General features: G+C 42.5%; 2 protein-coding genes and 6 non-coding genes across 8 annotated transcripts; all 8 read left to right on the top strand.

Annotated features, from left to right (window-relative positions):
- The first annotated feature begins 342 nt into the window (after window positions 1-342).
- LOC114160523 (uncharacterized) lies at window positions 343-5,281 on the top strand. The gene is made up of 2 exons (XM_028043163.1): window positions 343-2,436; window positions 5,062-5,281. The coding sequence occupies exon 1, from the start codon at window positions 433-435 to the stop codon at window positions 1,648-1,650; it is 1,218 nt and encodes a 405-aa protein (XP_027898964.1). The 5' UTR covers window positions 343-432; the 3' UTR covers window positions 1,651-2,436; window positions 5,062-5,281.
- Window positions 5,282-6,132: 851 nt separating this feature from the next.
- On the top strand, window positions 6,133-6,251 carry LOC114137635 (5S ribosomal RNA). The gene has a single exon (XR_003594047.1). It is a non-coding gene; the product is annotated as a 5S ribosomal RNA (ribosomal RNA).
- A 425-nt stretch (window positions 6,252-6,676) lies between these two features.
- LOC114137629 (5S ribosomal RNA) lies at window positions 6,677-6,795 on the top strand. The gene has a single exon (XR_003594046.1). It is a non-coding gene; the product is annotated as a 5S ribosomal RNA (ribosomal RNA).
- Window positions 6,796-7,220: 425 nt separating this feature from the next.
- On the top strand, window positions 7,221-7,339 carry LOC114137803 (5S ribosomal RNA). The gene has a single exon (XR_003594109.1). It is a non-coding gene; the product is annotated as a 5S ribosomal RNA (ribosomal RNA).
- Window positions 7,340-7,764: 425 nt separating this feature from the next.
- Window positions 7,765-7,883, top strand: LOC114137750 (5S ribosomal RNA). The gene has a single exon (XR_003594090.1). It is a non-coding gene; the product is annotated as a 5S ribosomal RNA (ribosomal RNA).
- Window positions 7,884-8,308: 425 nt separating this feature from the next.
- Window positions 8,309-8,427, top strand: LOC114137709 (5S ribosomal RNA). Its single transcript, XR_003594074.1, has one exon. It is a non-coding gene; the product is annotated as a 5S ribosomal RNA (ribosomal RNA).
- A 425-nt stretch (window positions 8,428-8,852) lies between these two features.
- Window positions 8,853-8,971, top strand: LOC114137679 (5S ribosomal RNA). The gene has a single exon (XR_003594062.1). It is a non-coding gene; the product is annotated as a 5S ribosomal RNA (ribosomal RNA).
- Window positions 8,972-9,343: 372 nt separating this feature from the next.
- Window positions 9,344-14,535, top strand: LOC114160530 (uncharacterized). Its single transcript, XM_028043177.1, has 2 exons — window positions 9,344-11,610; window positions 14,236-14,535. Exon 1 carries the CDS (start codon window positions 9,607-9,609, stop codon window positions 10,822-10,824), a length of 1,218 nt encoding a protein of 405 aa, XP_027898978.1. The 5' UTR covers window positions 9,344-9,606; the 3' UTR covers window positions 10,825-11,610; window positions 14,236-14,535.
- The last annotated feature ends 2,605 nt before the right edge of the window (window positions 14,536-17,140 follow it).

The following is a 17,140-nucleotide window of genomic DNA, read 5'->3' as shown; positions in this document are numbered from 1 at the left end:
TTCCATTGAGGGACACAACTAAGTGTCCCTTTAAAGTGTCCCTTCCCCTACGGAGAAGTACGGCTAACCCTACGGAGAAGTACGGGAGACTCTACGGAGAAGTACGGCTAACCCTACGGAGAAGCACGCTTAGCCCTACTGAGGTGTAATCAAAGCAAAAAGAAACAAAGTGGCAACTGGCTTTGCTGCTTTACGAAAAGCTGTAGCTGGCAGCACATTGTGGCTTACGGCCACACTACCTTGAGAACGCCCACTTTGCGTTAGTCAGCTGTTTGTTTGCACAGCGGTAGGAGTAACATTTTTTCTTGCAGCTCTGTTTTTTCGTTCTTTTTTTTGGATTTTGGAACCTTTTTTTGTGTTTTTTTTTTTATTTTGTAGATTTACCTCCCCACAGTTTTCTACTGTTGGGGAGGGGCCTTTCTCCTTTTTGTAATGGAGTTGTCAAAGAACAAGCGGACAGATCCCTCGGTTTTGGACAATTTGGAAAGGAACACGGAAACGAGCTTCGAACAAGTGAAAATGACTGGAGTATTTGAAAAAGAAAACACGGTCCAGATTGAAGTTGTGGGAGAAGAAAAGATTTCAGTGCTAGATTTGATGAAAAATATACGCTTTCTGTGTGGAGGTTTATTAGCATGTCGAGTATTATCGGACAAGAAATTTGAAATCACATTAAGCAATGAAAAAGCAAAAAAGAGACTTTTGGACGGATTCAAGATGGGATCATCTACAATACATGCCAAAGAACTTATAAATGATGAACTGGTGGTCTCCTTCTTAACGTTACCAGCTTACATCACAGACGAGGAGATTTTAAGTAAGTTACATACTTGGGGAGTTAAAGCAATGTCAGAAATCAAGCGTCGGGTGTGGCCAGGAACGAAGATTGCCGATGGAACACGGTTTGTAAAAGTCAAATTTACTGAAACTGTACAGTCTCTGCCTTATTCTGCCAGATTTAACACAGCTCTTGGTCCAGAATATTTTAGAGTTATTCATGATAGACAGGTTAAAGTTTGCAGGATATGTTTACAACCGGGCCACATTGTCAGGGACTGTCCTGATTTTTGCTGTCATTTCTGCGGAGTCCAGGGGCATTATGTGAGAGAATGCTCGGAAAAGAAACAGGAAAAGAAATGTCAAATCTGCCAAAATCAAATAGTTAAATGCATTTGCAACTTAAGTGAATCTGATGTTCAAGACCAGGGTCTGACAGCGGACTTCAAAGAAGCCGATACGCAGAGCGGAGAGGAAAGCGAAATGGAAGGGGAAGTGGAAGAGAATGAGCAGGTGGAGGGAGGTGAGGAAGAGCTAAGCGAGTGCATGCCAAGTGCTGTGGCCGGAGCGCCGGACGCGGAGGTGTCCGGTGTGCTGGCTATGGGCGAAGTATCCAAAAACGGTAAAAACACAGTCGAAGAGGAGCGGGAAGTAGTCGCTGCGCCTCTTCCCCCTGTAACCGAAGGAAACTCGCAGCTTCTATCGCCGACCCATCTGTCGTCTTTTCAGACCCCGCTGAGCGCTTTGCCGCGGACGCTCAAAATAATGGACTATGTAGAGTCGGATCCTGATCTTGATCTTACAAAAATAATACAAACTAGGAAAAGACTGGCAAGCCTAGCAACAAAACCCAAAAGAAAAGCAAAAAAATGACTATGGCAACTTTTTTCCACTTAACACTAATGCTCCTTCTCTCGCTTAATGCCCGTGGGCTCAACAGGGAAGAAAAGGTGAACGCAGTCATTTTTCAATCGCAGTTCGATATACTCTGTCTACAAGAAACAAAGTGGGATATTTCAAAAGAAAAAGAGATGTCACATAAATGGAAAGGGAAAATGTTTTCATCTACATCAAGTACTCAAGCGGGTGGGGTTGCCATTTTTATGAGGGAGGGTCTGTGCAACAATTGTCACTTAATTCATAAAGATAAGCAGGGTAAACTTATCATAATAGATTTCTTTTACAATAATAAATCATGTAGGTTGATAAATATTCATGCACCAAACATAGATACACACAGGAAAAATTTCTTTATTGGTTTGAGAAAATGGATAGTCACTAATTGTATCATAATAGGAGACTTTAACATAACACTAACAAAATCTGACATTTCAAATAATTGCACTTTTTCTGAGGATTATAGCAGGAACGCACTTTTTGACATTATTACTCAAAATAGTTTGATAGATATTTGGAGACTTTTTCACCCAGGTAAAAAACAATTTACCAGAAAACAGGTCATTTTAGGAAAACTGAAACAATCACGACTCGACTTGTGCCTGATCTCGTCTTCTCTTGTCCCCGAGGTGTCATCCTGTCTCATCCGGGATAACGTCTGGAGTGACCACTCCTTCCTGCAGGTTGAGATGGGAAGAGGCATCAGAAATGGGGGTCTCTGGTGTCTGAATGCTGCTCTTCTTCAGGATGAGGCTTACAGAGGTGAGATTGGCATCCTGCTGCAGACCCTGAGTGGAGAAATGGACCACACTGAAAACCTGCTAGAGTGGTGGGATCAGGCCAAACAAAGATTCAAGAACCTATCCATAAAATATAGCAGACAGAAAAAACGGAGAGAACTCCATAATGAATGCATTTTAAGAAGAAAGTTAAATAGTGAATTAGATCTTTTAGAAAATGACCAAAGCAGTGACATAACAGATTATTTGATAATAAAGAAACAACTAGAGCAAATAGAAATAAATAAATGTAAAGGAGCCATTATTCGCAGCAAAGCAAAATATTTAACAGAAGGAGAAAAATCTACAGCTTTCTTTCTGGCTCAAGAGAAACGCAAACAAGCTAACGCAACAATAAATGAATTGCTAAATGAGAAGGGAGAAAAGGTGTCAGACATAACAAGTATTTTAGAAACGGTTCAGATTTTTTATTCACATCTTTTTACAAGTGAAAATATTTCTACAAATAAAATAAATCAGGTTGTCGGTGTGATTGATTCCTCACTCTCTCGGGAAGACAGTCTCTGTTGTGATGCTCCCTTGACAGAGGAAGAAATTAAACACGTTATCAACTCATTGAATAATAATAAAAGTCCTGGACATGATGGCATTACTTCTGAATTTTATAAACAGTTCAAAGATCCAATAAGTAAAATACTATTGCGAGTTTTTTCTGTCATGGAGCAAACAGGGTGCACGCCCAAGACCTTCGCCCAAGGAATCATAACCATTCTTTACAAAAACAAGGGTGATAGAAATAACTTGGAAAACTACAGACCCATTAGTTTATTAAATACAGATTACAAAATATATTCCAAAATACTAGCAAACAGGTTAAAATCAGTAATAGGCACTTTAATCAGTTCATCGCAAGCTTACGGTATTCCTCAAAGAAACATTTCAGATACAGTGTTATCAATAAATCATACTATCCAGTCCATGGTCAGTTCACAAGGAATATTTCTAAATATAGATTTTAGAAAAGCTTTTGATAGGGTGGAACATAACTTCTTATGGGCAGTTTTAAATAAATTTGGATTTGGTCAATCATTTATCAGCAAGTTACAGTTATTATATTCAAAAGCAGAAAGTAAGGTCAAATGCAATGGTCATTTCACAGATTATTTCCGTTTACATAGGTCAGTCAGACAGGGGTGTCCTCTGTCCTCCCTGCTCTACTGCCTGGTGGCTGAGCCCCTCGCCATCCTGATTAGACAGGATAAAAATATTCAAGGAATAAAATCACCACAGGGCAATGACAGTAAAATATTTCAGTTTGCAGATGACACTTCAATAACAGTCAAAGATGAAAACAGTTTAGAATTGGTTATTAAACATCTACAAACGTACGGTTCAGCCTCAGGAGCAAAAATTAATACAACCAAATCTGAGATAATGTATTGTGGTGGGGCGGCTCGGACATCGGGAAGGTGGAAGTTCAGGGAGGTGGAGGACACAGTCAAGGTCCTGGGTGTGTACCTTGGTAAGCAGTGGAGAGCGGCGAGAGACGAGACCTGGAAAAACATCATAAACACAATACAAAAACAGCTCAATCTCTGGAATCAAAGGAAATTAACCATCAAAGGGAAAGTAGTTATAATAAACAGTTTAATCATCTCTAAAATCATTTATCCGCTCAGTGTCTATGATCTCCCAAAACAAATACTCAACAAATTTAACAGTCAAATCTCTTTATTCATCTGGAAAAGCAGAAGTAATTTAGTCAGCCATAAAACAATGATTGCTCCGCCTAGAGAAGGAGGACTCAAATTAGTTGACATTCAATCAAAAAAACAAGCAATGAGGATAAAACTTATCACCAAGTTCTTAACTTCTCCTATCAAGCATATTTGGCATGACTATTTTCTATCCGGTCTCATCTCATTTGGTACGAAAAACATTTATAATCTATGTTCAATTTCTGATCCAAAACTAATACAGTCTAATGAATTATTCACAGAATGTCTTGAAGCCTGGAATAAAATTAGGTTTCAACTCATCACGCATGTCAAGTACAGGTCTTGTCTCTCGCTGCCGATTTTCAACAACCCCGAGGTGGTCTGTGAGGGCAGGATGCTAAGTCTCCCGTCCTGGAGGAGAGCCGGTATTCACACTTTTGGGCAGGTTCTGAATGATCGGGGATCAGTGGATATCAATAAAATACTCAACCTTTTCAGATTATCTAGAACGCCTTATAAAAAATATATCTTAGTTAAACATGCTACAAAGATCCAGGCTGCTTTGCCTTTCCACTGCTCCTCGTTCATTGGCAGGAGAAGACGACATCAGGAGATGCAGGATGACGTCCCGACTTTCCTTCTATCAATAGGTGATAAGAAAACAAACATCAGTTTAGTGACAACAAAACAATGGTACCGTTTATTAGTTTCACACATTAGCAAAGAACCCACAGCTCATAAGCAATGGGAAAAAATATTTCCCAGTATACCAGTTTACGACATTTGGTCAAACACACAGCTCAAATTTAGTCATCAGCAAGCCAACAACACCGATTTTCTGTTAAGACACAGAAGAATTTTTACGGGCGTCATCCTGCACCAGATAAACAAGGAGAAGTATGGCAGAGACTGTACAGTTTGTCTTTCAGACCCCGAGACTTTAGAGCACCTGTTCCTCCACTGTCCCGGCTGCACCCTCTTCTGGAACAAGATCCATCAAATCATCAACTACATCTCTACATCGGACGACAACAACTGGGACTCAATCAGACTTTTTGGAATCGTATCTTCTCTCGGACATCTAACAAAGACACAATTTAACCTTTGTAACATTATTCTTTCCCTGGCCAGGCACACCATCTACATTTCCAGAAATCTTCAACTCTATGATAACAAGAAAGTGGACCGTTGGAAGCTTTTTTCAGGACTATTGCAAAATCATCTTAAAACATTAAATAGCATCAGCAAGGGACTTTGTGAAAATATGTTTGGGCCTCTTAAAAAATGTGTTTATTTTCAGGGATGGTCTTTTTGAACCTTTGTTGTTTAGTATATTACAATTAATGATTGTGTTCTTTTATTTTATTTGCGTATGTTTTATTTAACAATGGGATTTGTGCATATGGTTTTGTCGTAAAAAATTATATTTTAATTTCAATTTTATTTTGAATGAAATAAAAAAAAGAGAAAAAAAAAAAGAACGCCCGATCTCGTCTGATCTCGGAAGCTAAGCAGGGTCGGGCCTGGTTAGTACTTGGATGGGAGACCGCCTGGGAATACCAGGTGCTGTAAGCCTTTTGGCGCTGCTGCCTTTAAAATGTTTCACATTGAGGGACACAAGTAAGTGACACAAATAAGTGTCCCTCAATGTTTTGCCCCCACAAAGAAGCACGCTTAACCGTACGGAGAAGCACGAGTAACCCTACGGAGAAGCACGGGAGACCGCCTGGGAATACCAGGTGCTGTAAGCCTTTTGGTGCTGCTGCCTTTAAAATGTTTCACATTGAGGGACACAACTAAGTGTCCCTTTAAAGTGTCCCTTCCCCTACGGAGAAGTACGGCTAACCCTACGGAGAAGTACGGGAGACTCTACGGAGAAGTACGGCTAACCCTACGGAGAAGCACGCTTAGCCCTACTGAGGTGTAATCAAAGCAAAAAGAAACAAAGTGGCAACTGGCTTTGCTGCTTTACGAAAAGCTGTAGCTGGCAGCACATTGTGGCTTACGGCCACACTACCTTGAGAACGCCCGATCTCGTCTGATCTCGGAAGCTAAGCAGGGTCGGGCCTGGTTAGTACTTGGATGGGAGACCGCCTGGGAATACCAGGTGCTGTAAGCCTTTTGGCGCTGCTGCCTTTAAAATGTTTCACATTGAGGGACACAAGTAAGTGACACAAATAAGTGTCCCTCAATGTTTTGCCCCCACAAAGAAGCACGCTTAACCCTACGGAGAAGCACGAGTAACCCTACGGAGAAGCACGGGAGACCGCCTGGGAATACCAGGTGCTGTAAGCCTTTTGGTGCTGCTGCCTTTAAAATGTTTCACATTGAGGGACACAACTAAGTGTCCCTTTAAAGTGTCCCTTCCCCTACGGAGAAGTACGGCTAACCCTACGGAGAAGTACGGGAGACTCTACGGAGAAGTACGGCTAACCCTACGGAGAAGCACGCTTAGCCCTACTGAGGTGTAATCAAAGCAAAAAGAAACAAAGTGGCAACTGGCTTTGCTGCTTTACGAAAAGCTGTAGCTGGCAGCACATTGTGGCTTACGGCCACACTACCTTGAGAACGCCCGATCTCGTCTGATCTCGGAAGCTAAGCAGGGTCGGGCCTGGTTAGTACTTGGATGGGAGACCGCCTGGGAATACCAGGTGCTGTAAGCCTTTTGGCGCTGCTGCCTTTAAAATGTTTCACATTGAGGGACACAAGTAAGTGACACAAATAAGTGTCCCTCAATGTTTTGCCCCCACAAAGAAGCACGCTTAACCGTACGGAGAAGCACGAGTAACCCTACGGAGAAGCACGGGAGACCGCCTGGGAATACCAGGTGCTGTAAGCCTTTTGGTGCTGCTGCCTTTAAAATGTTTCACATTGAGGGACACAACTAAGTGTCCCTTTAAAGTGTCCCTTCCCCTACGGAGAAGTACGGCTAACCCTACGGAGAAGTACGGGAGACTCTACGGAGAAGTACGGCTAACCCTACGGAGAAGCACGCTTAGCCCTACTGAGGTGTAATCAAAGCAAAAAGAAACAAAGTGGCAACTGGCTTTGCTGCTTTACGAAAAGCTGTAGCTGGCAGCACATTGTGGCTTACGGCCACACTACCTTGAGAACGCCCGATCTCGTCTGATCTCGGAAGCTAAGCAGGGTCGGGCCTGGTTAGTACTTGGATGGGAGACCGCCTGGGAATACCAGGTGCTGTAAGCCTTTTGGCGCTGCTGCCTTTAAAATGTTTCACATTGAGGGACACAAGTAAGTGACACAAATAAGTGTCCCTCAATGTTTTGCCCCCACAAAGAAGCACGCTTAACCGTACGGAGAAGCACGAGTAACCCTACGGAGAAGCACGGGAGACCGCCTGGGAATACCAGGTGCTGTAAGCCTTTTGGTGCTGCTGCCTTTAAAATGTTTCACATTGAGGGACACAACTAAGTGTCCCTTTAAAGTGTCCCTTCCCCTACGGAGAAGTACGGCTAACCCTACGGAGAAGTACGGGAGACTCTACGGAGAAGTACGGCTAACCCTACGGAGAAGCACGCTTAGCCCTACTGAGGTGTAATCAAAGCAAAAAGAAACAAAGTGGCAACTGGCTTTGCTGCTTTACGAAAAGCTGTAGCTGGCAGCACATTGTGGCTTACGGCCACACTACCTTGAGAACGCCCGATCTCGTCTGATCTCGGAAGCTAAGCAGGGTCGGGCCTGGTTAGTACTTGGATGGGAGACCGCCTGGGAATACCAGGTGCTGTAAGCCTTTTGGCGCTGCTGCCTTTAAAATGTTTCACATTGAGGGACACAAGTAAGTGACACAAATAAGTGTCCCTCAATGTTTTGCCCCCACAAAGAAGCACGCTTAACCGTACGGAGAAGCACGAGTAACCCTACGGAGAAGCACGGGAGACCGCCTGGGAATACCAGGTGCTGTAAGCCTTTTGGTGCTGCTGCCTTTAAAATGTTTCACATTGAGGGACACAACTAAGTGTCCCTTTAAAGTGTCCCTTCCCCTACGGAGAAGTACGGCTAACCCTACGGAGAAGTACGGGAGACTCTACGGAGAAGTACGGCTAACCCTACGGAGAAGCACGCTTAGCCCTACTGAGGTGTAATCAAAGCAAAAAGAAACAAAGTGGCAACTGGCTTTGCTGCTTTACGAAAAGCTGTAGCTGGCAGCACATTGTGGCTTACGGCCACACTACCTTGAGAACGCCCGATCTCGTCTGATCTCGGAAGCTAAGCAGGGTCGGGCCTGGTTAGTACTTGGATGGGAGACCGCCTGGGAATACCAGGTGCTGTAAGCCTTTTGGCGCTGCTGCCTTTAAAATGTTTCACATTGAGGGACACAAGTAAGTGACACAAATAAGTGTCCCTCAATGTTTTGCCCCCACAAAGAAGCACGCTTAACCGTACGGAGAAGCACGAGTAACCCTACGGAGAAGCACGGGAGACCGCCTGGGAATACCAGGTGCTGTAAGCCTTTTGGTGCTGCTGCCTTTAAAATGTTTCACATTGAGGGACACAACTAAGTGTCCCTTTAAAGTGTCCCTTCCCCTACGGAGAAGTACGGCTAACCCTACGGAGAAGTACGGGAGACTCTACGGAGAAGTACGGCTAACCCTACGGAGAAGCACGCTTAGCCCTACTGAGGTGTAATCAAAGCAAAAAGAAACAAAGTGGCAACTGGCTTTGCTGCTTTACGAAAAGCTGTAGCTGGCAGCACATTGTGGCTTACGGCCACACTACCTTGAGAACGCCCGATCTCGTCTGATCTCGGAAGCTAAGCAGGGTCGGGCCTGGTTAGTACTTGGATGGGAGACCGCCTGGGAATACCAGGTGCTGTAAGCCTTTTGGCGCTGCTGCCTTTAAAATGTTTCACATTGAGGGACACAAGTAAGTGACACAAATAAGTGTCCCTCAATGTTTTGCCCCCACAAAGAAGCACGCTTAACCCTACGGAGAAGCACGAGTAACCCTACGGAGAAGCACGGGAGACCGCCTGGGAATACCAGGTGCTGTAAGCCTTTTGGTGCTGCTGCCTTTAAAATGTTTCACATTGAGGGACACAACTAAGTGTCCCTTTAAAGTGTCCCTTCCCCTACGGAGAAGTACGGCTAACCCTACGGAGAAGTACGGGAGACTCTACGGAGAAGTACGGCTAACCCTACGGAGAAGCACGCTTAGCCCTACTGAGGTGTAATCAAAGCAAAAAGAAACAAAGTGGCAACTGGCTTTGCTGCTTTACGAAAAGCTGTAGCTGGCAGCACATTGTGGCTTACGGCCACACTACCTTGAGAACGCCCACTTTGCGTTAGTCAGCTGTTTGTTTGCGCAGCGGTAGGAGTAACATTTTTTCTTGCAGCTCTGTTTTTTCGTTCTTTTTTTTGGATTTTGGAACCTTTTTTTGTGTTTTTTTTTTTATTTTGTAGATTTACCTCCCCACAGTTTTCTACTGTTGGGGAGGGGCCTTTCTCCTTTTTGTAATGGAGTTGTCAAAGAACAAGCGGACAGATCCCTCGGTTTTGGACAATTTGGAAAGGAACACGGAAACGAGCTTCGAACAAGTGAAAATGACTGGAGTATTTGAAAAAGAAAACACGGTCCAGATTGAAGTTGTGGGAGAAGAAAAGATTTCAGTGCTAGATTTGATGAAAAATATACGCTTTCTGTGTGGAGGTTTATTAGCATGTCGAGTATTATCGGACAAGAAATTTGAAATCACATTAAGCAATGAAAAAGCAAAAAAGAGACTTTTGGACGGATTCAAGATGGGATCATCTACAATACATGCCAAAGAACTTATAAATGATGAACTGGTGGTCTCCTTCTTAACGTTACCAGCTTACATCACAGACGAGGAGATTTTAAGTAAGTTACATACTTGGGGAGTTAAAGCAATGTCAGAAATCAAGCGTCGGGTGTGGCCAGGAACGAAGATTGCCGATGGAACACGGTTTGTAAAAGTCAAATTTACTGAAACTGTACAGTCTCTGCCTTATTCTGCCAGATTTAACACAGCTCTTGGTCCAGAATATTTTAGAGTTATTCATGATAGACAGGTTAAAGTTTGCAGGATATGTTTACAACCGGGCCACATTGTCAGGGACTGTCCTGATTTTTGCTGTCATTTCTGCGGAGTCCAGGGGCATTATGTGAGAGAATGCTCGGAAAAGAAACAGGAAAAGAAATGTCAAATCTGCCACAATCAAATAGTTAAATGCATTTGCAACTTAAGTGAATCTGATGTTCAAGACCAGGGTCTGACAGCGGACTTCAAAGAAGCCGATACGCAGAGCGGAGAGGAAAGCGAAATGGAAGGGGAAGTGGAAGAGAATGAGCAGGTGGAGGGAGGTGAGGAAGAGCTAAGCGAGTGCATGCCAAGTGCTGTGGCCGGAGCGCCGGACGCGGAGGTGTCCGGTGTGCTGGCTATGGGCGAAGTATCCAAAAACGGTAAAAACACAGTCGAAGAGGAGCGGGAAGTAGTCGCTGCGCCTCTTCCCCCTGTAACCGAAGGAAACTCGCAGCTTCTATCGCCGACCCATTTGTCGTCTTTTCAGACCCCGCTGAGCGCTTTGCCGCGGACGCTCAAAATAATGGACTATGTAGAGTCGGATCCTGATCTTGATCTTACAAAAATAATACAAACTAGGAAAAGACTGGCAAGCCTAGCAACAAAACCCAAAAGAAAAGCAAAAAAATGACTATGGCAACTTTTTTCCACTTAACACTAATGCTCCTTCTCTCGCTTAATGCCCGTGGGCTCAACAGGGAAGAAAAGGTGAACGCAGTCATTTTTCAATCGCAGTTCGATATACTCTGTCTACAAGAAACAAAGTGGGATATTTCAAAAGAAAAAGAGATGTCACATAAATGGAAAGGGAAAATGTTTTCATCTACATCAAGTACTCAAGCGGGTGGGGTTGCCATTTTTATGAGGGAGGGTCTGTGCAACAATTGTCACTTAATTCATAAAGATAAGCAGGGTAAACTTATCATAATAGATTTCTTTTACAATAATAAATCATGTAGGTTGATAAATATTCATGCACCAAACATAGATACACACAGGAAAAATTTCTTTATTGGTTTGAGAAAATGGATAGTCACTAATTGTATCATAATAGGAGACTTTAACATAACACTAACAAAATCTGACATTTCAAATAATTGCACTTTTTCTGAGGATTATAGCAGGAACGCACTTTTTGACATTATTACTCAAAATAGTTTGATAGATATTTGGAGACTTTTTCACCCAGGTAAAAAACAATTTACCAGAAAACAGGTCATTTTAGGAAAACTGAAACAATCACGACTCGACTTGTGCCTGATCTCGTCTTCTCTTGTCCCCGAGGTGTCATCCTGTCTCATCCGGGATAACGTCTGGAGTGACCACTCCTTCCTGCAGGTTGAGATGGGAAGAGGCATCAGAAATGGGGGTCTCTGGTGTCTGAATGCTGCTCTTCTTCAGGATGAGGCTTACAGAGGTGAGATTGGCATCCTGCTGCAGACCCTGAGTGGAGAAATGGACCACACTGAAAACCTGCTAGAGTGGTGGGATCAGGCCAAACAAAGATTCAAGAACCTATCCATAAAATATAGCAGACAGAAAAAACGGAGAGAACTCCATAATGAATGCATTTTAAGAAGAAAGTTAAATAGTGAATTAGATCTTTTAGAAAATGACCAAAGCAGTGACATAACAGATTATTTGATAATAAAGAAACAACTAGAGCAAATAGAAATAAATAAATGTAAAGGAGCCATTATTCGCAGCAAAGCAAAATATTTAACAGAAGGAGAAAAATCTACAGCTTTCTTTCTGGCTCAAGAGAAACGCAAACAAGCTAACGCAACAATAAATGAATTGCTAAATGAGAAGGGAGAAAAGGTGTCAGACATAACAAGTATTTTAGAAACGGTTCAGATTTTTTATTCACATCTTTTTACAAGTGAAAATATTTCTACAAATAAAATAAATCAGGTTGTCGGTGTGATTGATTCCTCACTCTCTCGGGAAGACAGTCTCTGTTGTGATGCTCCCTTGACAGAGGAAGAAATTAAACACGTTATCAACTCATTGAATAATAATAAAAGTCCTGGACATGATGGCATTACTTCTGAATTTTATAAACAGTTCAAAGATCCAATAAGTAAAATACTATTGCGAGTTTTTTCTGTCATGGAGCAAACAGGGTGCACGCCCAAGACCTTCGCCCAAGGAATCATAACCATTCTTTACAAAAACAAGGGTGATAGAAATAACTTGGAAAACTACAGACCCATTAGTTTATTAAATACAGATTACAAAATATATTCCAAAATACTAGCAAACAGGTTAAAATCAGTAATAGGCACTTTAATCAGTTCATCGCAAGCTTACGGTATTCCTCAAAGAAACATTTCAGATACAGTGTTATCAATAAATCATACTATCCAGTCCATGGTCAGTTCACAAGGAATATTTCTAAATATAGATTTTAGAAAAGCTTTTGATAGGGTGGAACATAACTTCTTATGGGCAGTTTTAAATAAATTTGGATTTGGTCAATCATTTATCAGCAAGTTACAGTTATTATATTCAAAAGCAGAAAGTAAGGTCAAATGCAATGGTCATTTCACAGATTATTTCCGTTTACATAGGTCAGTCAGACAGGGGTGTCCTCTGTCCTCCCTGCTCTACAGCCTGGTGGCTGAGCCCCTCGCCATCCTGATTAGACAGGATAAAAATATTCAAGGAATAAAATCACCACAGGGCAATGACAGTAAAATATTTCAGTTTGCAGATGACACTTCAATAACAGTCAAAGATGAAAACAGTTTAGAATTGGTTATTAAACATCTACAAACGTACGGTTCAGCCTCAGGAGCAAAAATTAATACAACCAAATCTGAGATAATGTATTGTGGTGGGGCGGCTCGGACATCGGGAAGGTGGAAGTTCAGGGAGGTGGAGGACACAGTCAAGGTCCTGGGTGTGTACCTTGGTAAGCAGTGGAGAGCGGCGAGAGACGAGACCTGGAAAAACATCATAAACACAATACAAAAACAGCTCAATCTCTGGAATCAAAGGAAATTAACCATCAAAGGGAAAGTAGTTATAATAAACAGTTTAATCATCTCTAAAATCATTTATCCGCTCAGTGTCTATGATCTCCCAAAACAAATACTCAACAAATTTAACAGTCAAATCTCTTTATTCATCTGGAAAAGCAGAAGTAATTTAGTCAGCCATAAAACAATGATTGCTCCGCCTAGAGAAGGAGGACTCAAATTAGTTGACATTCAATCAAAAAAACAAGCAATGAGGATAAAACTTATCACCAAGTTCTTAACTTCTCCTATCAAGCATATTTGGCATGACTATTTTCTATCCGGTCTCATCTCATTTGGTACGAAAAACATTTATAATCTATGTTCAATTTCTGATCCAAAACTAATACAGTCTAATGAATTATTCACAGAATGTCTTGAAGCCTGGAATAAAATTAGGTTTCAACTCATCACGCATGTCAAGTACAGGTCTTGTCTCTCGCTGCCGATTTTCAACAACCCCGAGGTGGTCTGTGAGGGCAGGATGCTAAGTCTCCCGTCCTGGAGGAGAGCCGGTATTCACACTTTTGGGCAGGTTCTGAATGATCGGGGATCAGTGGATATCAATAAAATACTCAACCTTTTCAGATTATCTAGAACGCCTTATAAAAAATATATCTTAGTTAAACATGCTACAAAGATCCAGGCTGCTTTGCCTTTCCACTGCTCCTCGTTCATTGGCAGGAGAAGACGACATCAGGAGATGCAGGATGACGTCCCGACTTTCCTTCTATCAATAGGTGATAAGAAAACAAACATCAGTTTAGTGACAACAAAACAATGGTACCGTTTATTAGTTTCACACATTAGCAAAGAACCCACAGCTCATAAGCAATGGGAAAAAATATTTCCCAGTATACCAGTTTACGACATTTGGTCAAACACACAGCTCAAATTTAGTCATCAGCAAGCCAACAACACCGATTTTCTGTTAAGACACAGAAGAATTTTTACGGGCGTCATCCTGCACCAGATAAACAAGGAGAAGTATGGCAGAGACTGTACAGTTTGTCTTTCAGACCCCGAGACTTTAGAGCACCTGTTCCTCCACTGTCCCGGCTGCACCCTCTTCTGGAACAAGATCCATCAAATCATCAACTACATCTCTACATCGGACGACAACAACTGGGACTCGATCAGACTTTTTGGAATCGTATCTTCTCTCGGACATCTAACAAAGACACAATTTAACCTTTGTAACATTATTCTTTCCCTGGCCAGGCACACCATCTACATTTCCAGAAATCTTCAACTCTATGATAACAAGAAAGTGGACCGTTGGAAGCTTTTTTCAGGACTATTGCAAAATCATCTTAAAACATTAAATAGCATCAGCAAGGGACTTTGTGAAAATATGTTTGGGCCTCTTAAAAAATGTGTTTATTTTCAAGGATGGTCTTTTTGAACCTTTGTTGTTTAGTATATTACAATTAATGATTGTGTTCTTTTATTTTATTTGCGTATGTTTTATTTAACAATGGGATTTGTGCATATGGTTTTGTCGTAAAAAATTATATTTTAATTTCACTTTTATTTGAATGAATAAAAAAAAGAAAAAAAAAAAGCGCCGATCTCGTCTGATCTCGGAAGCTACAGGGTCGGCCTGGTTAGTATGGATGGAGACGCCTGGGAATACCAGTGCTGTAAGCCTTTTGGCGCTGCTGCCTTTAAAATGTTTCACATGAGGACACGTAAGTGAACAAATAAGTGTCCCTCAATTTTTGCCCCACAAAGAAGCACGCTTAACCTAGGAGAAGCACGGTTATTTTGAATGCTAAAAACATGGGGAAAAAACAAAAACGGAGAAACGGCTACCATACGGAGAAGTACGCTCTGACCCTCTCAAAGCAAAAAGAAACAAAGTGGCACTGCTTTGGCTTTACTAAAGCTGTAGTGCAGCCATGGGTTACGGCACACTACGAGAACGCCGATCTGTCTGATCTCGGAGTAAGCAGGTGGGCCTGGTTAGTACTTGGATGGGAGACCGCCTGGGAATACCAGGTGCTGTAAGCCTTTTGGCGCTGCTGCCTTTAAAATGTTTCACATTGAGGGACACAAGTAAGTGACACAAATAAGTGTCCCTCAATGTTTTGCCCCCACAAAGAAGCACGCTTAACCCTACGGAGAAGCACGAGTAACCCTACGGAGAAGCACGGGAGACCGCCTGGGAATACCAGGTGCTGTAAGCCTTTTGGTGCTGCTGCCTTTAAAATGTTTCACATTGAGGGACACAACTAAGTGTCCCTTTAAAGTGTCCCTTCCCCTACGGAGAAGTACGGCTAACCCTACGGAGAAGTACGGGAGACTCTACGGAGAAGTACGGCTAACCCTACGGAGAAGCACGCTTAGCCCTACTGAGGTGTAATCAAAGCAAAAAGAAACAAAGTGGCAACTGGCTTTGCTGCTTTACGAAAAGCTGTAGCTGGCAGCACATTGTGGCTTACGGCCACACTACCTTGAGAACGCCCACTTTGCGTTAGTCAGCTGTTTGTTTGCGCAGCGGTAGGAGTAACATTTTTTCTTGCAGCTCTGTTTTTTCGTTCTTTTTTTTGGATTTTGGAACCTTTTTTTGTGTTTTTTTTTTTATTTTGTAGATTTACCTCCCCACAGTTTTCTACTGTTGGGGAGGGGCCTTTCTCCTTTTTGTAATGGAGTTGTCAAAGAACAAGCGGACAGATCCCTCGGTTTTGGACAATTTGGAAAGGAACACGGAAACGAGCTTCGAACAAGTGAAAATGACTGGAGTATTTGAAAAAGAAAACACGGTCCAGATTGAAGTTGTGGGAGAAGAAAAGATTTCAGTGCTAGATTTGATGAAAAATATACGCTTTCTGTGTGGAGGTTTATTAGCATGTCGAGTATTATCGGACAAGAAATTTGAAATCACATTAAGCAATGAAAAAGCAAAAAAGAGACTTTTGGACGGATTCAAGATGGGATCATCTACAATACATGCCAAAGAACTTATAAATGATGAACTGGTGGTCTCCTTCTTAACGTTACCAGCTTACATCACAGACGAGGAGATTTTAAGTAAGTTACATACTTGGGGAGTTAAAGCAATGTCAGAAATCAAGCGTCGGGTGTGGCCAGGAACGAAGATTGCCGATGGAACACGGTTTGTAAAAGTCAAATTTACTGAAACTGTACAGTCTCTGCCTTATTCTGCCAGATTTAACACAGCTCTTGGTCCAGAATATTTTAGAGTTATTCATGATAGACAGGTTAAAGTTTGCAGGATATGTTTACAACCGGGCCACATTGTCAGGGACTGTCCTGATTTTTGCTGTCATTTCTGCGGAGTCCAGGGGCATTATGTGAGAGAATGCTCGGAAAAGAAACAGGAAAAGAAATGTCAAATCTGCCAAAATCAAATAGTTAAATGCATTTGCAACTTAAGTGAATCTGATGTTCAAGACCAGGGTCTGACAGCGGACTTCAAAGAAGCCGATACGCAGAGCGGAGAGGAAAGCGAAATGGAAGGGGAAGTGGAAGAGAATGAGCAGGTGGAGGGAGGTGAGGAAGAGCTAAGCGAGTGCATGCCAAGTGCTGTGGCCGGAGCGCCGGACGCGGAGGTGTCCGGTGTGCTGGCTATGGGCGAAGTATCCAAAAACGGTAAAAACACAGTCGAAGAGGAGCGGGAAGTAGTCGCTGCGCCTCTTCCCCCTGTAACCGAAGGAAACTCGCAGCTTCTATCGCCGACCCATTTGTCGTCTTTTCAGACCCCGCTGAGCGCTTTGCCGCGGACGCTCAAAATAATGGACTATGTAGAGTCGGATCCTGATCTTGATCTTACAAAAATAATACAAACTAGGAAAAGACTGGCAAGCCTAGCAACAAAACCCAAAAGAAAAGCAAAAAAATGACTATGGCAACTTTTTCCACTTAACACTAATGCTCCTTCTCTCGCTTAATGCCCGTGGG

Source organism: Xiphophorus couchianus, chromosome 2 (genome assembly GCF_001444195.1).
Source record: "Xiphophorus couchianus chromosome 2, X_couchianus-1.0, whole genome shotgun sequence".
In the NCBI taxonomy this organism is placed as follows: domain Eukaryota; kingdom Metazoa; phylum Chordata; class Actinopteri; order Cyprinodontiformes; family Poeciliidae; genus Xiphophorus; species Xiphophorus couchianus.
This window is presented reverse-complemented; position numbering and strand designations above follow the sequence as displayed.